This window comes from Panthera tigris, chromosome B1 (assembly GCF_018350195.1).
Source record: "Panthera tigris isolate Pti1 chromosome B1, P.tigris_Pti1_mat1.1, whole genome shotgun sequence".
Lineage (NCBI taxonomy): Eukaryota > Metazoa > Chordata > Mammalia > Carnivora > Felidae > Panthera > Panthera tigris.
In genome coordinates, this window is record NC_056663.1 from 59,881,335 (window position 1) to 59,904,948 (window position 23,614).

At 35.2% G+C, this 23,614-nt stretch overlaps 1 protein-coding gene across 1 annotated transcript in view; it reads left to right on the forward strand.

Moving 5' to 3' along the window:
* The window catches only part of LOC102953951 (DExD/H-box helicase 60), a 182,791-nt gene that overhangs the window by 77,554 nt on the left and 81,623 nt on the right, over positions 1 to 23,614 (forward strand). Inside the window, exons 4-13 of the mRNA XM_042983654.1 lie at positions 1,242 to 1,351; positions 1,484 to 1,553; positions 2,461 to 2,650; positions 3,716 to 4,057; positions 6,068 to 6,184; positions 8,474 to 8,635; positions 10,906 to 11,067; positions 18,287 to 18,428; positions 19,385 to 19,540; positions 22,732 to 22,837. Coding sequence (XP_042839588.1) covers positions 1,348 to 1,351; positions 1,484 to 1,553; positions 2,461 to 2,650; positions 3,716 to 4,057; positions 6,068 to 6,184; positions 8,474 to 8,635; positions 10,906 to 11,067; positions 18,287 to 18,428; positions 19,385 to 19,540; positions 22,732 to 22,837 — 1,451 coding nt within the window. The 5' untranslated portion in view covers positions 1,242 to 1,347. The remainder of the gene's footprint in view (positions 1 to 1,241; positions 1,352 to 1,483; positions 1,554 to 2,460; positions 2,651 to 3,715; positions 4,058 to 6,067; positions 6,185 to 8,473; positions 8,636 to 10,905; positions 11,068 to 18,286; positions 18,429 to 19,384; positions 19,541 to 22,731; positions 22,838 to 23,614) is intronic.

Consider the following 23,614-nt stretch of genomic DNA (forward strand, 5'->3'; position numbering starts at 1 on the left):
TCTGCCTCTTTGACAGTTCTTTCTCAATTACCTTTGCAGACTCTTCCTCTTCTCTGTTGGCATTTATTAAATATTAGTGATCTGCAAAACTGTATTTTCAGTCCTTTCTTCTTCTTTCATGATACTGTGTCTGTCTATCCAAGCAAGTTCTTCTACCTCAGTGGCTTTATTTACAATAATATTCAGGTTACTCACATATTCAGGTCTAGCCCAGACCTTGGGTTTGACCTCTAGACCTACATATTTAATTACTCACGTGACATGTCCTACAGTCTTGAACTCAAGTCAAACTCAGAGTGACCACAAATGAACTCATGATCCTTCCCTGAAATGTAGGCTTGTTCCAAGGTTTCCTGCCCAGGGAATGGCCTCGTCCTCCATCCTGTTGCATCAGGTAGAATCTTAAAATCATCCTTGACAACCTTCACTCTTCCCTCTTCTCCATCCGTATCAGATCCATAATACATAATACAAAATTATGTAATACATAATTACAAAATTATGTTAAACTAACCTTTCAAATATTTAATATCCATAGGGGCCCCAACTACCATCAAACTGTATTACATCAAACTACTCTCATTACCCTTCTGAACTGTGGTTTTCTCTCTGCTTTACTAACAGGAACTTTGATCCCATCTTATCTATTCTCTCTACTGCAGCCAGAGTAATCTTTCAAAATGTAAAGCCGCTCGTAACACTACGTGCTTAAAGTCCGTCAGTGGATTTTAGGATGAAAACATGCCCTCAAAGGCTCTGCCTGCTCTTACATTTCTGTAACCCTCTAGTACAGCTAACTCTTCCCTCACTCTCTGCATTCCAACCTTGTTGACTTCTGTTCTGGATCTAGAACCACCCACACTCATTCATCACACAAGACTTTTGTACATGGTATTTTCTGGTATTTTTTGTACACGGTCTTTTCTGCCTGGAATGCTACTCCCCCCATCCCTGTATTTAATTAAATTTTGTTTCATCCTTCAGAAATCAACTCAAGCATTACTTCATTAAGGATGCTTCCTTTATCCTCTTTGTCACAGTTTAAATTTTCCATTGTCCATATGATTATCTGATTAATATTTGTCTTTCCTGATGGATTTTAAGCTCCGTGAGAACTAACAGCATGTTGCCCTTTGTTCATATATTCCCATTGTCTGATGTTTTGCTTAACACACAGTAGTCATTTAATACTATTTCTTGATGGAATAAATGAATTTCTAATTTTTCTTCTTTCTTTGTAGGTCTGTCATTTTCATTAATAACTGCCACTTAGAGGTACCAAAGTAAAGGAAATTTGCTATATTTAATGTTTTCCAGTTGAGGTTTGAGGTCCAGAGAGCGGCAAGAATGGGTAATTTTCAATTTAAAATATTTATAAATTACAAAATAATGATTCTTTAAGCTACATGGATTTAATAGAATTAAAATAACTTTATTGTTATTTCTTCTTTTTCAAATAATAAGTAAATAATTTATTTTTTAGGTTTAGAAGAACACATGATGTTTTTAGAAAAAATGTCACAGTTAATTATGAGTGCATTGCCAAAAGCCAAGTGAGTATTGTAATAAAGATTTCACCATGTGGAGTTTAAGACACAAAACATGAACATAGGGGAAGGGAGAGAAAAATAAGATAAAAAGAGACAGGGAGGCAAATGACAAGAGATTCTTAAATACAGAGAACAAACTGAGGGTTGCTGGTGGGGGGATGGGCTAAATGGAGGGATTAAGGCATTAATGGGCATTAAGGAGGGCACTTTTAGGAGCACCAGGTGTCCTGTGTAAGAGATGAATCACGGGGTTCTACTTCTGAAACCAATACTATACTGTATGTTAACTTGAATTTAAATAAATAAATTAAAAAAGAGGTGTACATTTGGATACCATATTTCCTGTATATCTATTTGACATGAAAGTAATGTGTATCTATCTCAGTATATATATTATAGTATATTATATATACAATTATATATGCACATGCATATATAAATACATATATGATTGTTTAACATAGAACTTTGAGAGCTGTTTGATAGTGAATGGAAACAGTTTTCTCTTGCATTGTTTGTACACAGCTATCAATGAACCTATTGTTTTATAAAGAAATAGTATTGATTAAACAGGAAGGAAATTTAACACAGGTCTATATTCAGAATAGAGGTGTTAAATTCCCGATTCCAATCCAGATTCTGCCATGTGGTTTTACATAATTTGCTCTGTCTCTTTGAGCCTCTTTTTCTATATCTACAGGATGGGAATGATCCCACCTTCTTCCTATGAGGGATAGTCATACATATGGATATATTTGAAAAGTCTTAGCGTAGAGACGGACATAAAATAATTACTTGGCAAATTCACCTACTGATGATAGTGATAATGGGCGAATAATGACAATGCTACTGTCTTTGGGGGCCTTATTTAATCAATATGTAATTTTTGTTTTAACTGTTTTCATTTTAGACATTCCAGTTTATTCAATGATTTTGTTGAATCTGAATTTTTTCTGATTGATGGCGATTCATTACTTGCTACATGCATATGTGAGAAATCATTAAAGCAGGGGCAGCAGCTCCACTTCTTTTATGTAATTGAATGCTATCTTATGGATCTTATCAGTAAAGGAGGACAATTTGCCATAGTTTTCTTCAAGGTAACATGTGATTTAAGACCTAAACCTAAAATTCCTTACTATTTTATTTTTTTTTCTTATTAACACGTTAAATACATCTATAAGAATTCATAGTTTAAAGGGAAGAACAGAAAAAATACCCATAGTCCCCGTATTCAGAAATTACCACGTTTAAGATTATATTTTATTTGCAGCAATTAAACTTTATATAAAGACACACACGCTCATGAAGGAGGGTGAGCAGTCTCTACAGAAGCTCAGTTGGATTCAACTTTTCCAACTCGGAGAAGCGCTTCTGTTTTCAGAACTCTGTAGTCAGTTTCTTTGAGCCTGGAAAAATGTCAAACTCATTGATACTACTTCATTTATTCTTTGTTCCATAGTAAATACCTCTGAGGGAAGGTATTTGCTCTTCCTTTTCTGATTATGAATATAATTAATAAAATATTAACAGTATCAAATACAGAGGTATAACCACTACCACCCTTTCCTTATCCTATCCCTGAAGGTAACCAAGGTATTACCCTTAAGGGTTTTGGAATGTGTCTGTTCAGTCATTTTGCAGTCAACACTATTGTTAGATTTTTAAACATTGCTGACTTCTTGCAAGCGATGTTTTGAATACAGAGCCGGTATTCTGACCTAATGTTTCCAGTCCAGTTTACTGCACTAATTTTGATCTGTTGAGAAAAACCTCCGCTGCTTCAGGACAATCACACTAAATTGGGATCGTCCTCTCCAAGTGGTTCACCTCAGCTTCCTGTTCTGGATAATTTATATCCGCCATTTGCTTTTGCATATTTTTTCTCTCCTTTTTCTTTTTGAAGTGAAATTGGAGAGGAAAAGAATTAGACTACGAAGGGAAAGTATGATAAACCCTGAGCATTATGTGCTTGCTTAATGGGGACGCCTGTATTTAAATCCAAACTGTGATTTATGGCATGTATTTGTGAAATGACAGTCAAGGTCTGACTATAAAGCAGAACAAAACTGTATCGGAACCTTTTCTTCTAATGACTTTAATGATACGTGTAAACCAACTAAATGGTAATTTCAAAAAAAATATACTTTATCCCATTCTTACAGGATGCTGAGTACGCATATTTCAGCTTCCCTGAACTTCTTCCTTTGAGAACTGCTTTCATTCTTCATCTTCAGCATAATACCACCATTGATGTTCAAACAGAATTTTCTGGATGCTTATCACAAGGATGGAAAAGTTTCATAGAAGACAGTTACCCATATTACCTGATGGTTGCAGATGAAGGCCTGAACCATCTGCAAACGCACCTTTTCAACTTTTTAATTATTCAGTCTTGGGCAATCAAGGTCAATGTTGTGCTTTCCTCAGGGCAAACATCCAATATTCTTCGACTTTATGCGTACCTTATGCCAAGCATGTACACGAACCAAACTTTTTTCAAGGAGGTAATTGATATCTAAATATAAATTTCTTCTGGACTTTTACAGAATTTTCCAAGTTACTTGACTTACTTTTATTTCTACCACTTCTATGGAAATTATCATAGGTTTCACAGAGAGGTATAGAAAATTAACAATAATGATAATACAAATGCAATCATATGTTCAGAACTTGTAATAACAACAATGATTGGTACTTCTCATGAGTCATTTTTTAAATCTTGTCAACAGCCCTTTAGTTAGGTGTAAGTATCATCTGTGTTTTGCAGATGAGGAAATAGATACTTGAGTAAGTAATTTGCTCATTATCAATAGTAAATGAATAATAAAGCATGGTTTGAAAAGGAGCAGTCTGACTTTAGCCCTTATGTGCATAACTACTGTGTGGTATACTGCCTCCAAGTTAATGAAGGTCAGAAATGCACTCATTTGGAGGTAAAAACTCATGCCTCTGTTGCTAAGACATACTGGTGAAATCCTTGTTAATACGGTAGTTTTAATGAGAAAACAATGGAGAAGGGTGACGAGGATGGGAAATAAACAAAATGCTTATTTCATAATATTAAGGCATTAATAGAATTTTCAGAGTATTTAGATTTTAATCCTTTGCTCGATCTTATTATTTTGCTGCATTGGTATATTTGACAATTACTACATTGAAATTTAGGGAGTTAAAAATACTTACTAATTTTATAAATGAATCTAGTTTCTGGTTAATTTTCACTACTTATAGTGAATCCTCATATGGAGATATTAATTCTGTATTTCATCAAAATAATTTGTGAGTCAATTAACATTTTTTACTCTTTGGGAATACTGTCATACTCCTTCTGGTATTTGGAAACCTCCAGATGGTTGTCATGAAATCTGATAAGATAGTTTGTTTTGCTATAGTTAGAATCCCAGTCATTAAACTATTTCCAACTCTAGTTGCCTGCTGTGGGTAGGATCAGCCCTGGAGTTGATTTTTATATTGGGAAGAGGAACTGTAATCAATTGATCTCATTTCATTCTGTGAAAACAGTTTCTGGATTTGAGCTTGAAGAGTGCTCTACAAACATCCTTCCCAGTCCGTCCTTAAGAAGATTTTTTTAAAGGTCCCTGGCTGGCTCAGCAGTTGGGTGACTGACTTCAGTTCAGGTCATGATCTCAAAACTCATGAGTGTGAGCCCCGCCGAGCTCTGTGCTGATAGCTCAGAGCCTGGAGCCTACTTCGGATTCTGTGTCTCCTTCTCTCTGTCCCTCCCCTGCTCGCACTCTGTCTCTCTCTCTCTCTCTCAAAAATAAATAAACATTAAAAAAATTGAAAAAGAAGATTTTTTTTAAATTTTAGGTTTTATATCTAGTATAATAATACGTTTCCTAGGTTAGTGAGTACTCATTTTAAAGAGGTTGTTTCACTTATCTATTTGAGGACTATATGAAATGCATATAAAAATTCAGTGTAATAAGTGATGAATCACTGAATTCTGAAGCCAGTATTACACTGTATATTAACTAACTAAAATATAAATAATAAAAACAGTGTATGATGATAATGGCTGGATGATAGGTACCTGAGGGGAGATTATGCTATTGCTTATTTACATGTATGTTTGAAATTTTTCACAATAAAATATAATGTATTAAATGGGTGCACTTTTTTTTTTTTGAGATGTTGGAAATGTTCTAAAATTAGATTATGGTGATGGTTACACAACTCTGTATCTTTACCAAAAGCCATTGAATTTTCCCCTTTACGTGAATTTTCTGTTATGCTCATTATACTTTTTACAAAGTTTTTTAAAAAATAAAATGCACTAAGTTCCCAGACAAAAATTAATTCAGCAAAGACAACATAGTGCTGCTTGACAGACTTTAAAAGTATTGTTGATGATCTGTAATTACATTAGTGTAATTTTTTTAACTTGGAAATATATTTTCACAATTATATCTTCAATATATGATTTTCTGTAGTTGGAAAGTGATTAGATATTTTATTTATGACAATTTATGTGACTTGCTTTTCTTTTACAGAATAAAAAGAAGATTGAGAATGCTTATAAAATCCTGATTAAACAATTGCAAGAATGTAGAATTTTAGCACTAGAATCTCTTTTTGGAAATTTAAAATGGAAAAATATGATGGACGAGGTACTGAAACTTTTAAAAACTTTTTATTTGAACTAATTTTTTAGTTATAAAAAAAAGTTGCAAAAATAGTTCTGAGTTCCCATAGACTTCTCACTCAGCTTTCCCTAATGTTAGCATCTTATGTAACCATGGTGCATTTTTCAAAACCAGGAAATTAACATCAGTATAATACTATTAACTAAGCTGCAGACATTATTTGAGGTTCACTTACTTTTCCATGAATGTCCTTTTTCTGTTCCAAGATTCTGTCTAGGGTTCCACATCCATTTAGTTATTTCTATCTAGTCTCCTCCAGTCTGTACTAGTTTCTCAGTGTTTCCTTATCTTTCATGACCTTGATGTCTTTCATGACCTTGATGATGATATACGTGGTGGTGATGGCTACATGGATGTATATTTATCTTCAAACTCATCAAGCCTGGTCTTTCTGAGCACTGTTTTACACTTTTTGAAACCATAAGATGTACCATTCTTATCTTGTATTTTTTCTATCCCAGCCTTGAAATCAACTACTTCTCTAAGCAGTTCTGGTTGCTTTTATTGGAAAGTAGAATTTAGAAGCCAAGATCTGGGAATTAATGTTTGTTCATTTCCACTGGGATGTCATTACTATAAGGACTTTTCAGCAGAAACAGCTAGGAAATATATGTATATATGCTAAGCCATGCATACACATCTGTCTATTTTTTTAAATCTATCTATGTATCTATGTATCTATCATCTATCTTAAATATCATGCTTTCACACCAATGACTTTTACTCCAGTTCAACTTCACATCCTTCATTTTACCCCTCCCATTTCTTTATTTGTAATTTCTTTCTCCAACTGTGAGAAATTCAGCTCTCTCATTACATACAATATATTTACTTATTTTTCATCAATTCTAATATATACATATAGTTTTAGAATTGCTAACCACATCTTGTGAGAAACATATTCACTAGGTGGATTACGGGATTTATGTGCAGTTCTTTTTAGCCTTAGTCATAGAATATGTTAAAATACTGCTTTCCAAAGTTTTTTAGGTTAGTTCTTTTCTTGCTCACCCCATTCAGTTTGGTTATGTTATTCATTATTAATACAGGTAGGTTTGTTGGTTAATATTTGTATTTCATTTTGGGTCCCTCCCACCCATATTCAGATCTTTAAAGTAAAAAGAAAATTAATGTTTATTTATTTTGGAGAGAGAGAGAGCACAAGCAGGGGAGGGGCAGAGAGAGAGAGGGAGACACAGAATCCGAAGCAGGCTCCAGGCTCTGAGCTGTCAGCACAGAGCCAGACGCGGGGCTTGAACTCACAAACTGTGAGATCATGACCTGAGCCGAAGTTGGACACTCAACCAACTGAGCCACCCAGGTACCCCAACCATATCCAGATTTTTAAAAATTAACCTGTTTATTTTAGAGGGTATGTGAAAGGTATATGAAATATACTTATGATTCTAAGAATCAGAGATATACAAAAGGATATACTCTAAAAAGTGACACTTTACTCTTATCCCTGCTACTCTGATCCCATTTTCTACTGTTCACCACACTCCCAAATACTTCTGTAGGTAACTTGTCTCTTTAGTTTCAGGTTTATCCTTCTGGTGTTCTTTCTTTTCTTTCCTTTTAAAAATTAATTAAATAATTAATTTTTGCACAAAAAAGCAGACGTGTGTATTTTCTTATATCCTCTTCTTTCTTAAATAAAGGATCACATAATGTAGATATTCTTTAGTGACTTTCTTTTCAGATTTAGCATGTTCTAGAAATTATTTTAAAGAGATTTTAAAAATCTGTCTCATTATGTTATATAGCTGCATAACACTCCCTTGTGTGGATATACTGTAATTTATTTAACCAATTTCCTACTCTGGAATTTATATTTATTTATATTTAAATATATTTTATATATTTAAATTTATATTTATACAAATATAAATGCTGTAATGACTAATGATATGTATGTGCAATTTTGTATTATTAGAGGTATACCTTCAGAGTAGATTTTAAAAATGGAATTGATGTGTCAAAAGGTAAGTGTATATGTTGCTTACTTAGGTCTTATCAATTGTCTTTCTAAAAGGATTATATCACTTTTTTTTTGTCTTTCAGTTTTTAATACTTCTCTGTATATTACAGATACGAGCACTCTCATCTTAAAATTTTATTTATTGTTTTTAACAAATATTTATAGTTTTATGTAATCCCTATATCTATCTTTGTATGATTTTTTCTGGTAAGATCACTTGAATAAAAATTTTTTTTAGATGTCATGATGTTTACAGTTTTCTTCTGTGACAGGCATGTGAAACTATTTCTCTGCTTAAGCAACTCTGGCCAGAAGGATCTGACATTCGGCGTGTTCTTTGCGTTACTTCATGCTCGTTGTCTTTGAGAATGTACCATCACTTTTTAGAAAACAGGAACAAGACTATCTCTGATCAGAACACTGACATCCAAGAGGTGTGATTATTATAACTTTCCTGTGAAACGTCATTGCTGTCCACTTTTGAAATTTTATTGAGATCTATCTGCCTTTTCTTCCTTTCGGTATTTTATGTATTTCCCTAGTTTATTCATATAAATTTCCCCCCAAGAGGGAAAAACTGGAATTTGTTTACAAGAAATATCTATTATATTGTTATATGATCTAGTGTTTTACTATACAGATTTTTGTACTTCTTAGTACACATTTAAGTCACATTTGTCCAATCATCCAGAAGAAGGAGGAATAAGAAAGGAAATTAGCACATGGTGAGAGCTTACATTATCATGTTCTGGGCTCTATGCCTTGTGCCTTTATATACTCACAACTGCATTTTAAGGGAGGTATTGTTATTCCCACTTCACATATGGGAACGCCTGAGGTTCAGATAGTCCAGGAAACATTCCTCAATTAAATAGCAGAGTGAATTGAACCCATGTCTGTTTTGTTCAAATTCCATAATACCAAACTGTCTTTAGAAAGAACATTCTCATTGTAGTGTCTTAGTGCCGTCCTTGCTAGAGAAGTACTAAAGGTCTTAAACTTTTTTAAAATTTTACTTTAATTTATTAAAAACTTTTTTTTTTAATGTTTACTTTTGAGAGAGAGAGAGAGAGAGAGGGAGAGAGAGAGAGGGTGCAAGTGGGGGATAGACAGAGAGAGAGGGAGACACAGAATCTGAAGCAGGCTCCAGGCTCTGAGCTGTCAGCACAGAGCCCAATGAGGGGCTCAAACTCACTAACTGTGAGATCATGACCTGAGCCGAAGTTGGAGGCTTAATGGACTGAGCCACCCAGGTGCGCCCCCTCCCCCCCTCCCACTGAAGGTGTTAAACTTCTTTATGGTTGATAGAGTCCCTTAAGAATCTGCTGGCCAGTATGGATTTGCTCTCCAGTAAATAGTCCTCCTTATATATATGTGTACATATGCACATGTACACACACATGTGTGTACACACATTATTTTATATACAACCTGACTGCGAGGGCATTCTTGCTTGAAAGTTTTTATTAAAGAAAAATGAAACATTTTGTAGCATTTTTGTACACTCTCAGAGAAATGAACAGGACTTATAGCATTTTACCTAGCATCCTTTATATTTGGTTTTCCAATATCTACTTGAATATATTTTTAGTAAAATATTTTTTTACATGATTAGGCACGACATTTTAAATTATTATCACAAAAATGATACCAGACCGAGTGTATCTCTGGAACTTCTCTAACTATTAGACTATTTGGCCTTCTGGGGGCATTCTGAAATAAGTCTTAGTTTTGCTTTACTGACAACCCTGCAAACATTTGAAGATGGCTTGGAGACCCTTGTCCCATTATGTTAAATATGCCCATTTCTTCACACTTTTTCTAATTGGGTAAGTTTTTTAGATGTGTCCTGGTTTATTCACTGTGGTAATGTTCAGTGTAACTTTTAAAGTATGATGCTTTAGTGGCTCCTGAGTGGCTAGTCGGTTAAGCGTCCAGCTTCGGCCCAGGTCATGATCTCATGGTTTGTGGGTTTGAGCCCCGTGTTGGGCTCTGTGCTGATAACTCAGAGTCTGGAGTCTGTTTCAGATTCTGTGTCTCCCTCTCTCTGCCCCTCCCCTGCTCACGCTCTGTCTCTCTCGGTCTCAAAAATAAATAAACATTGAAAAAAAAAATTTAAAGTTGATGCTTTAGGGACACCTAGGTGGCTCAGTCGGTTGAGCATCCAACTTTGGCTGAGGTTGTGATCTCATGGCTTGAGGGTTCGAGCCCCACATCAGGCTCTGTGCTGAGAGTTCAGAGCTTGGAGCCTGCTTCAGATTCTGTGTCTCCCTCTCTCTCTCTGCCCCTCCTCGGTCGCTCTGTCTCTCTCTCTCAAAAATAAATAAAAAGATGAAAAAAATTTAAAGTATGATGCTTTAGACAGAATAGGGCATTTAAAGTATGGCTCCATCAGTACAAAGCCCTGTGGGATCATGGCTTCTTTAGATGCTGGACCAGCTCACCTAAAGTTAGGCTTACCTAAAAATACTAAAGAATGTTTTATGTAAACTGCTCGTCAGCTGGCAGTTCCCTGTCCCCTTACCTGAATTCTGTATTTTCTATGCATTCAAATTTATGTATGAAGAAACAAACTCAAAAACATAGAATTAAGAATGTAATAAAGTGTGATTCCTACACAGGAAAATGTGGCTGCTGACTGTTGTGGTACTACATGCAATTCATAGCCTGGTGGTCTCTATTTTGCCTTCTTTATTTTATTCAGGTGGAAAGTAATTGCTTAAACATGATGCAAGAAATGGAAGATTTGTGTAAACTGCATTGTCTCAGTGTGGTTTTTCTACTCCACTTACCTCTTTCTCAAAGGGCCTGTGCTAGATTCATCACTTCCCATTGGGCTCAGAACATTCAGACTTTCTTGAAAATGGTAAATATGCTCTGTATTAGTTTGTTTATTTTTTGTTTCAATTGTCTGATATAAAGAAACCACAGTCACCTTCAAAACAGATTTAAAAGGGAATAATGTCAGCCCTTTGGGGACTTTAAAGGTTTAATGGCCCAAGTCATTTTCTTGCTAATTTCAACAACTCTGTTTGGTAATAATAACAAACAGCATGCTATATATCCAGTCTAAGGAAAAAACTCTCTATTTTCCTTCTTCCAATTTCTGTCAAGATCAGGTTTTTGTGTTATTAATTATGTGAGATTGGTAACCATTGTATTCTGCTCTTGAGAGGAATTAAAGATATAAATGTAATAGTTATTTTTGTCCATTATAGATATTACTTAGACAATATTTGTAGACTGTAGGAAAATAGCAAAAACAAAAGAAAAACTTACCCAGGTACCCACTATTCAAGTCAATAACTATTAATATTTTGTTTTATTCTCTTAATTTTAAATGAATAAGTCTTTCTGTTATTTTTTGTTATTGTTTGAGACATTGGAATGAATATATATATTCATATTCATATATGACATTTTCTTCTCACATATTTTTCGAAGTTTTCTTTCATACTCTTGGTTAGCATAATTTTTTAGTGGCCACTATTTTTGTAACGGATGTACCATGGTTTACTCACCCATTCTTATATTGTGGAATATTAAGAGGGTTTTAATTGTTATAAATGCTGCTGCTATTCTCCTGGTTTTTGAGTGTAAGCCTTTTTCCTTTGATTTGGGGATGTTGACTTAGACTTCATGCCCAGAAGTGGGATTAGTGGATCAATTTAAATGGAAAATTAAAAAAAAATTTTTTAATGTTTATTTATTTTTGAGAGAGAGACAGACTGCAAGCAAGGGAGGGGCAGAGAGAGAGGAAGACACAGAATCCAAAGCAGCTCCAGGCTCCGAGCTGTCAGCACAGAGCCCAATGTGGGGCTCAAACTCACAAACCATGAGATCATAACCTGAGCCAAAGTTGGACATTCAACCAACTGAGCCACCCAGGCGCCCCTAAATGGAAAATTTTAGAGAATCTTGACACTTTTAGTCAAAATATTCAAGAAAAATATTTTAGAACCAATCAATTAGTAAGCTAGCCCCAAAATATTTATCTAATGCATATGCATTGTGTGAATCACTGGGGATACAGTGAGAAAAATAATATATTTACCCATCTCATCCTACCACTTTCATAGAGCTACATTTTGCAGGAAGACAGATACTGATTTTTTAAAATTAATATTAAGGAGGAATTACAGGATACTTTAGAGTCTGATGATAAAAAGTCTCAGTTCAGTTAGAAAAGGATGGCTTCTTCCAAGAATTGAAGAGATGTGAAGTAATGCAAACATTGAAGGATGAGTAGGGATTGGCAAGTTGGTGAGAGGAAGGACACTGGATTCTAGGAGATGAAACAGCATGTGGGATCATCCTGACAATGGCATGATCAAGGAACTGGAATACAACTTGTAGAACTAGAATAGAAAGAGAAAGTGATAAAGCTGAAGAGATGGGTAAGAGACAAATCACATAGGTCTGTATAGGTCCTGTGAAAAGAATGTGGAGATTTAACTTGATCATAAGCACAATGAGAACCAACTGAATGATTGCAAGGAGATGAATGGCACTTCATTAAAAAAAAATTTCTTCTGGGCGCCTGGGTGGCTCAATCGGTTAGGCGTCTGACTTCAGCTCAGGGCATGATCTCACAGCCTGTGAGTTAGAGCCCTGCGTGGGACGCCGTGCTGAAACCTCAGAGCCTGGAGCCTGCTTCTGATTCTGTGTCTCCCTCTCTCTGCCCTTCCCCTACTCATGCTCTCTCTCTGTCTCAAAACAGAACAAAACAAAACAAAAAAAACATTAAAAAAAATTTCTTTGGCTTGCAATGCAGAGAGTTCATTGTAGAGGTAAAAATGGATTTAGGGAAACCATTTGGGTGATTGTTACCTCAGTTGATATATGTGCTAATGATATTAGGGACTAAGGAAATGGTAAGTAGGCATGAATAGCAGTAGGCAATTTCAAGAATTATTTAAAGTATAAACTTAAGTTTAGTGTGGGCATCAGGAAAAGGGAGGAGTCAAATGACTCTAGATCTCTGGCTAGAGCATTTGTGGGGACAATATCATCGTATGAAGTATAATTGCGAAGAAAGATTATGAGTTCAGTTTTGGGAATATTGAGTTTACGATGCCAGTGAAATATCCAAATGGAAATATCTAGTAGACAATTTGAAATACTGGTTTGGAGCTTAGTGGAGTGGAATAAGTTGGTGGTAAAGAATTGGGAATCACTAGCCTATGGATGTTAATTAATGCCATGGCGGTGGATAAAATTATTTTAGGAAAGACAAGAGGGCCTAGGACAGAGACCTGAGATACTCCAATATTAAATGGTTAGGGATAGATTGACACTAGGAAAAGACACTGAGAAGGAGCTGGTTAGATGAATAGAGCAGAAAGCTAAGACAATAGATTGTTGTGAAGGTCAAAGGAACTGGGATTTTCAAAAGGTGGTTGTGGTTAATAGTACCAAATGCTATGGAGGTTGAGGACCAAAAATACTACTTTGGGTTTAATGACATAGGACTCACTGTTGATTTTAATTAAGAGACATATTAATGGAGAGCCTAGAAGCAAAAATCTATGGTAGAGTGGGTTCAGTGGTGAGTGGAAAGGAGAAAATAAAGGTGAAAATAAGTTTATATGTAACAGGTTGAGATTAAGGAAAGTGACACAGGATAAAATGGGATAGGAAAGTGTGTCTATTAGGAATGTTTTTAAAATGGCAAAGACAGAGCATGTTTAAATGCTGATCATAAAATTAAGAGAATAGGATGAAAATACAAGGAAAGTAAGGTGAGAGGGGATAGGATCTAGAGTATATTCTTATACAGAGGGAGCAATATTGCCATTTTTATAGGAGACAGTAAAGAAAGAACAGTGCAACGTTGGCTGTGATAGAAGTTGTAGGATGACTTTGTTCCTATGTGCTGGTTCAATTTTCTTTGTGAAGTAGGAGACAAAGTCATATGCTGAATGTTGTGGCAAGGAAGCAAGCCCAGAAGTTTAGAACCAGGAAACATTTTGGAAATATTTATTGGGGAACTTAGGGGAGTAAACTATACTGAGAAACAGAGATACCATTCTGTCCTGCCTAGCACTTTTGAATGCTTATTTGAAGTTTTTGACAAAACAATTATAGTGGCATCACTTTGTATTATTGTATGATTTTGTTTTTCTGTAGTCGCAACAACATGGCCATAGGCACAAGGAAAGCAACTAATTGGATGGTATGGAAAAAAGGGACAAGATAATTTAGGCACAAAAATGCTATTAGTGGATCTATACAGTTTGATGGAAAATAAAAAAGGAAAAGAGACTTTAGTATCTTTGCAAGAAGGTAGTAAAAATGATAGACTAGGAAACAAAGTTTCCTGGAGACAAACCAAATGGACTCTATTGGATAAGGAGAAAGTAGAGGAGCTGTAGAACTGGAGGTCCTGATATGATCAATAAAGAATTGTGAATGATCATTAGACAAAGTTAAAGGCATGGGTCAACAGGTGGGAGTGAGGAAGTATTCATCAGGGAGTGTGGCAGACGCTATTGTTGTTTCCTTATCTATGTCTCCCACTTACCTATTTCTCCATCTTACTATAAGTGCAACTCTCTGCCTGAAGGTTTTGTTTTCTTGATCTGAAATGCTGGGGTATTAATGTTTCTCATGCCTTCCACCAATGACAGATGAGGAGTTGGTGGATGAAGACCCCAGCTTCCTTGTATCCAGGTTGATATAACTCTGAAATGTAGTTAGGGATTCTTTAGGGATTGGGGAAAAATAATAATTGTTGGTCTATGTATAACAAATATTATTGAAAAAGACAATTACCATCTTCTGCCCCCACTACATCTCCCTCATAAAGTGTCCATGAGTTGGGGAGGGGGAGAGAGTTGGGGAATAAATGAATAGAATCACCATAAGCGGGGTGGGAAGGGCATGATAGAATCTTCCTAAAGTTTCAGGGGTCTGTGTATACAAAGAAACTGATTTAGTTCCCAGGAAAGAGACTGGGAGAAAGCTAGCCTCACCTAGGATACCTGTGGCTATGTATGCCAGGGAACTTGTCTGGAAAATGCAGTGTGTTGTCTAGGCATGAAAGTGTGGGAAATCTTCCCTATGCCTCCTGAGGGAAGGCATCTGAAAGTTCCTGTAGGCTCTAAATGAGTCATGGTAGTTGATCGAGAGGGAAGGAGAACCTGTGATTCTTCACAGAGTTCTCAGAAGCCAGATGAGGGGATTTAAGTGGGAAATGACATGGAAAAAAACCCTCTAAATTTGAAGACTATATTTCAGTAGGCTAGGAATTCCATGGAACCAACTAGAGGCCAATCCATGGCCATTTGACCATTTAATCTCTATAGAAGAGATCTGGGACTATTGCCTGTATAGAATACTAAAGAGTGAGGTATAACTGGAGACAGCCATACTGAGTGGTAGGCACTTTTTTTTTTTTTTTTTTTTTTTACCGAAATGAGGATGACACTTAGGTAACACTCCTGTCAAAGTCTGGCATGGGAGATGCAGTGGCGACTCATGAAGGGAATTGATCTGAATGTGACTAGGAAGTAATTGAATTGGATTTTACTTTGTAGTGCTTAGATTATATTTATTGAAATAGCATAATAGGGATGTAGGATCAACAAAGTTAAGAAACAAATATTCATGATTGTTTATCTAGGTTTGTATTTATGGGCATTTACAACTGTTCTAACAGAAGTGTTACAAGGTTTTGTGTTGTGGTGAACACAATATTATGTAGTTCTGCTGATGCTTTGGGGAGAAAATATTTTCCTATATCCCAAATCCCATTGGGGAGTTTTTCTCTAGGTAAGTTTTAAATGTTTACGTATTTATTTTGAGAGAGAGAGAGACAGAGAGAGACAGAGAGAGAGAATCCCAAGAAGGTTCCACGCTGTCAACGCACAGCCCCACAGGGAACTCGATCTCAAGGACTGTGATACCATGACCTGAGCCGAAATCAAGTGTTGGATACTTATCCGACTGAGCCACCCAGGTGCCCCTCATTTATAGAGTTTTATAAGCAATTTTTTTTATGGACAATGGTCATTAGGTGAAAAGGATATTACAAAGTCTGTCTAAATTGTGGAATGTTCTAAGATGGCTCTGCAGGACATTGTGGTTGTAGCTGATAGAAACCATCATTCTTTAATTAGGATGGCATGGACTTCTGGGCAAGATAGGAATAGCTACCAGTTATTTTGCACCGGATTTATGTGTGTACTTTACCTAGCCTATTAACATATAATACTACTACTCTTATATCTTCATTTTACAAATGAAAAACTTGGGCTCAGAAAGGTTAAGTGGCCCATTAGCACAACTGGGTGATCAAGTTGGAGCTAACTTCATTTCTCTCCAGCCTCCAAATCTGTGCCCTTCCCACCATCCTCTGCTCTCTTGATGTGGGGAAACAACTGATTATCCCACAGTCAAGCATCCCTCTGTTCCTTTCTCTTCTCCATGCTTCATTTTGGTAGCACCCAGTGACTGGAAGTGTAAATTCAGGTAGCCCCTGAAATGTTCACAAAGAAAGGCATGTTCTGAGGCCTCTGGAGAAAGCAGCTAAGCAAACTGAAGGGAGAGTTTAATGTTTACTTACATCTTGACACTTGGAGACCACATGGAGTCACCTCTTGTAGGAAGTGTATAAAATGAGGAATATTTGCTATACTATTTTCACACGTTACTGTGTACTTAGTAGTATTTTGTGAAAGGATTAGGTGGAGAGAACCTTACATGACAGTGGTTTTCCAAGTATGGTTCCCTTGACCAACAGCATCAGCATCACCTGGGAACTTCTTAGAAATGCAAATTCTTAGGCTCTACCCCAAACCTACTGAATCAATCTCTGGGAATGATGCCTAGTAATCTGTGTTTTATCTGAAAATCTTTCCATGTGAGGCTTATGCTGAAGTTTGAGAACCACTGCTCTATGGCTCTGTGGAGGTCTTTTTAGTATTTTATTATTGTTTAAATTACATTTTAGGCAGGAGGCTCCTACTTTGATATTTATGATTTCTCATGAACCTTGGGCAGTCTCCCTAACTTATTTGGTCAAAACTAGGTTTTCAAAGCAGTATCCTATAGCCACAGTGGATATTGAGCATTTGAAATGTGGGTAGTCTGAATTGAGGTGTGCTCTAAGTTTAAAAGAAACACCAGATTTCAAAAGAATTTAGTATGAAAAACACATAAACTATTCTGTTGATATTTTTACATGGATTACACATTGAAATGATAACATTTTGGATATGTCATGTTAGATCAATAAAATAATTTTGCCTTTTTTTTTTTTAAATGTGACTTCTAGAAAATTTAGAATGAGATATATGCTGCTTGCCCATGTTACGTTTCTATTGGATACTTCTGGGATCAGTTTCCACATCAACATAGATAAATAAATTGTTCATGTTCGGAAAGTGTTTGGTTTTATCATTGAGGGATTGTGGAGCAGAGAACACTCGGTTTTCCCCCTACTGAACTTTATTCCCCAAACGCTATCATTGGCTGAAAAGATGACTAGGCTTTCACTCGCTGAGGTTGTCTACTCATGTCTACTTAGCTCTGAACTAAGTGTGGCCAGTGAAGACATTCTGCCTGTGTTAGACATGAAGATAACCTCACTGTCATAAACTCCACAAGAGCACACCAAAGTAGATGGAGCGGAGTCTTTGAGTTTGAGGATTCAGCATCTTCCCCTGAACAAATGCCATATTTTAAATCCTCTTTTGACCTGAAAGTAAAACCGGAAAACATTAAAACCTCAGTAAAGAACAGAGGCGCATTTGAAAGCAGAAGTATTTCTGTAGCATTGGAACTATATCTGTGGATTAGTGTGAGAAAAAAAAATTGTATTGAGTCCAACACAGGTTTCTATGATTCAGAATAAGGAACAATGCTGAATTAATTTTTTGGTCAGTTTGGTTTTATTTTATGATCCAGTCTTTTTAGATATAAAGCATTCATCATTATCCAGCTCAAAAGGTCTTACATTAATAAGAATTGGAGGAACCTTGCCAACTTGCCTTTCATTGGATTATTGATGTGTTTGAAGTTGTATAATAGTTTATTGCTAGTATAGCAATTGTCAGTGACTTGGTTTTATTTCTAATTTTCAGAAAAAGTGGTGTGAATATTTCATCCTAAGTAATATAAACATTTTTGAATTTTGGAATCTGAATTTAATTCACCTTTGCGACTTAAGTGATGAGCTTTTGTTGAAGAATATTGCTTTTTACTATGAAAATGAAAATGTTGAAGGTACCGTCTTAATATATTATAATAACTGTACTTTCACCCAGAGATAAACATTATAAAGAACTTAAAATTTCAAAATAATTTTCCTATATGTCCAACATATAACATAATTATTTTCCTCCCAATCTTTGTTTATACATGTATATAAGTTTTATTTAGTTGCAATCAGAGTGAATGTTATATTTTTAAACATTTTAACTTAATGTACTCCACAAGTATTCTTAGAAAAAATATGTGTTTGGGTATTTAGCATTTCTGGATCATTTTAGTAGTCGAATTTTTCATTTAAATATATGCATAACATTTAAAAAATATTTACTTTAATTAATATAATCAACCTATTACTATGAGATATTTAGGGAATTTTAATTTTTTCCCAAAGATAAAGCTGATTTATATATTTGGAAAAAAAATAAAAAATTAAGATTTATTTTTCTTTCTTGAATTATTTTCTTAGAATAAATTTTTGCTGTTTCTTAATAGCCAGAGGGGGGGAAAACATGTTTTAAGAGAGCTATAGCCCATTGTACACTATTGAAACTTATTTGACCTCTAGAATTTGGTTCCTACACATAGCAAACATTGGAATGAGTTAACTGCATTTAATTTTAGCAACCCTCTACAAATTTTCTCATCTCTGAAAAATGAGCTTTGTTCAGTTTTATTGGTTGTAGAAGTTATATGTGGCATCACCTTTTTTAACCTTATAAAATTGATATCCACAGTTATTGTTAGTTAAGACAGTTGTAATCTTAATACTTAGCTATCAAATAGGAAAACAAGATAATTTAAAAATCTATAGTCACATTAGGGACCATATTCATTTAGGTATCGTGTGGAACTCACTGAAAATTTCACTGTTTGAGAAATATTTCAGAACTCTATGAATTTAGTAAAAATGTGTGCTTCTCTATATATAGGAATGACTTTAATGTTTAGTACTTTTAAATATTATATAGGCCTACATTTGAATTTGGGAGATGTCATTATGAAGGATTATGAACATCTCTGGAATACTGTGTCAAAGTTGGTCAGAAAGTTTTCTGTTGGAAAGCCATTTCCTCTGAGAACAACAAAACTTTCTTTTCTTGAAAAGAGTCCATCACCAATCAAAGGTAATAAATCTATAAATTAATTTGAAATGACAGTTCAAGTCTCTGAAAATGTTTTGAATGCTAAATGCTACACAGGTCTAAATTATTTTCTGGCACTATGCATTTTAATAATAAGTTACCTCTCACTGTATCATTGGGGTTATATATATATATATATATATATGTTTTGTATATATATATATATATATTGGGGTTATATATATATAGTATATATATATATATATATACTATATATATATTGGGGTTATATATATATATACACACACACACACACACACACACATATATATATATATATGTGTGTGTGTGTGTGTGTATATATATGTTTTGCTCGTAACTAATTGTTGCCAGTTAAAAAAATGCCAGTTATATGTGAGTTTCATTTCTATCAATATGGCGGTATAAATCAGGTGAAAAATCTCTTTCGGGAAACCATTGAAATGCTGGTCAGACACACCAAACATCTTTTTGTATTATCACAGCTAAACTCAAAAAAATGGAAGGGAAATTCCAGGAGTCAAAAATAAAGGGGAGAGGCTGATCTCTGGGTAATTCAAAATGAATTACTCTTATAATTTTTAATTATAAGTCCATCTTCCCAAGAATCTGGGGTTTCAATTACCTTGTAAGTAGGGTCAAGATAACACTAAGCCAGATAATTAAGGTGATCAGAAGAATCTGGTACATTCTCTGTAGGGGAAAAACATCATGAGGCCTGGTTTTACAGGATACATGTTTTACTCGTACTCTGACAAATCTGAGTACAAATACAAATTTATAAAACAACAGAGGAAATAAACTGCTAAGAGAAACAATAAGCTATGGAACTAGAATAATTTTGTAATTATCAAAAGTAGAATATACTATATACATACTTAAAATGCTTAAAAAAATAAAATATGAAATTTGAAACATGAGAAATAAAGTAACCAAAGTTGTAGAAATGAAAATATTGTCAATGGATAGGTTAAAAAGCTGATTGGATATTGCTAAAGAGAATGTGTGAACTAGAAATAGATCAAAAGAATTACACTTCAAAATAGAGATGACCATGTTATATACCTTAAGCTTATACAATATTATATGTCAGTTACATCTCAATAAAGCTGGAAAAAACTTAAGAAAAAAAAAGAAATAAGAGATGAAACAGTAAAAAAAGTTATGTCAAAAAAGAAGATATAATGAAGAAGTCAAGCCTTTCATTCATTTGGAGATTCACAAGGAAAGAATGAACCAATGTGGGTTAGACAATATTTGAGGAGATCGTGGCTGGGTATTGCCTGGATGGATGAAAGACAAGAATTGCACATATAAGGATGTATGATGAATCCCAAGTGGGCTAAATTAAACATAAGCACGTATACACTCATAGATAAAAACACACACTGGATACAATATAGTAACACTGTAGAATACAAAAAAATAAATATCTTAACAAGAGTTAAAGAACAAAAATTAGTCTATGATACACTACCCTATAACAATGATAGAAATCAGAATATAGTGAAATTACATATAATTCTTAAAAAATCATTTAAGAATGAAGAAATAATTCACCATTGTAAGAAATACAAAAACTAATTTATCCATCATCATAGCATCACAGAAGATGTTTCCATACGATTGAATTTCAGGAAGAATAAAATGTCCCCCTAAGGAATATGAGAAGGAAAGCTAATGGGAATTTGGGATGTGTTGATATATTTCCAAATATGGGGGAAGAATATATATACTTTTATATCCAGATGAGTTTCACCAAGACTTAAAATTTTTTTATTTATTTATTTTTTTAAATTTTTTTTTTTAACGTTTATTTATTTTTGAGACAGGGAGAGACAGAGCATGACAGGGGAGGGGCAGAGACAGAGGGAGACACAGAATCTGAAACAGGCTCCAGGCTCTGAGCTGTCAGCACAGAGCCCGATGCGGGGCTTGAACCCATGGACCGTGAGATCATGACCTGAGCCGAAGTCGGACGCTTAACCGACCAAGCCACCCAGGCGCCCCAAGACTTAAAATTTTAAAAAAAATTTTTAAGTGTTTATTATTTTCGAGAGAGAGAGAAACAGAGTGCGTGTGGGGAAGGGGCAGAGAGAGCAGGAGACAAAGAGTCCAAAGAAGGCTCCAGGATCTGAGCTGTCAGCAGAGAGCCCAAAGCAGGGCTCAAACCCATGAACTGTGGGATCATGACCTGAGCTGAAGTCAGACGCTCAACCAACTGAGCTACCCAGGCACCCCTCACCAGACACAGACTATTGAGTGCAAGTAATTTATTGATCCCAGGAAGAGCAAATAAGGAAGTGGTTAGGTAAGATCGGGAAGAGAACAAAACCAATGTAGGACAGGCTACTGGTTTCCACTGTGGGTAACTACAGGTAGATTTCACTGAGAATCTTAGAATGGTGTACAGAACACCTCAGAGATGTCTCACCTGAAGAGACTGGGGCATTTACTGTGAAATTCTTGTCATGTTTTTGGCTGAGGGTTATCTCTGGGGCAGTGGAGACTCAGCACTTCTGGCCTTCTTCACATGGCTGTAAGAAGAAAAGTGCTCTGGAAGAGACTTGGAGGAGGAAGATGTCAGGCAAACACAGAACAGTGAACACCAAGGGATTAACATGCACAGCAATAGCAGCTTACCTAGAATTATGAACCAGATAGTAATAAAAAAGCATTTATTAGCCAAATATTATATATAGGATATATGTGTGTTATGTACGGTATCTATCAAGTTTATGTGTATATATAGAAATACATATACACATATATATCTATACATGGATATCAAAGAGCATGTAAGAAAATACTGTAATGATACCAAATTTCATTTCCCCTAACTTCTTTTTTATTTCATTTTCTTAAAAGTATTTATAGGGTAGATATCTGAGTAAGAGTTCCATATTCAAATTCCTTATAATGGGGGAAAATAAAAGGAATAAAGAGGACACAGGTATTTTTCTACTTACTTACCTATGTGTCTAAATGCTGCCTATTTCGTTATACTCTGCTATGTTCCAAAATGTTTTAATGTGGGTAATAGCTGTATGGGAAGGTCTGGAATTGATAAATGTAAATAAAATCAATGAAAAATGGGTTTTAATGTAAAACTTTACAAAATGATGTATAATATTCCTGTATGAAAGTTTCACATTTGACAATGTCTTAATTTTTTTTTTTTAACTTGTTTACAGATACTTCCAAGGAAAATATTCCTAACTTGGGTTTTATTCCAATGTCATGTGAATTGGTTGATAAGTTTGTTGGTGACATTTTGAAAGATTTGCCTTTCTTAAAGAGGTATAAGAACAAAAATGTCTCAATAAATGATTGGGTGGACAAATGATTTACAACAAATGTCGCAATTCTATGAAGTGCAACAGATTAAATGGAATATATTAGATGCAATATGTGTTTGTAATACCGAATGAGTTTAATAGCAAATTTATCAGTGTCTTTGATCTTAACTAGGTTAAAATCAACATGGTTTAAAAAAATTTTTTTAATGTTTATTTCTTTTTGAGAGAGAAAGAGAGACAGAGCATGAACAGGGAGGGGGCAGAGAAAGAGGGAGTCAGAGGATCCGAAGCAGAGTCCAGGCTCTGTGCCGTCAGCACAGAGCCCAACGCAGGGCTTGAACTCACGAACCACGAGATCATGACCTGAGCTGAAGTCTGTCACACTGAGCCACCCAGGTGCCCCCAAATCAACATGGTTTTAATCTTAGAGTAAAATTACTCCCGCTGGGGTTGCCTGGGTGGCCCAGTTGGTCAAGTGTTTGACTCCTGACTTTGGCTCAGATCATGATCTCACAGTTGGTGAGATCAAGCCTTGCAACTGGCTATGTGGGCTGTGCAGAGTCTGCTTGGGATTCTTTATCTCCCTCTCTCTGCCTTCCCCTGCCAATGCATGTGCACATGTGCAGCTCTCTTTTTCTCTCTCAAAATAAATAAATAAACACTTTTAAAAAAGTACTCCAGCTGGATGCTTTTAATTAATGGATCAATAATGAATATTTGTTGATGTTGATGGTACTGTTAGACATGTTGACTAGATTCTGGGTTCTTAGGCACCTAA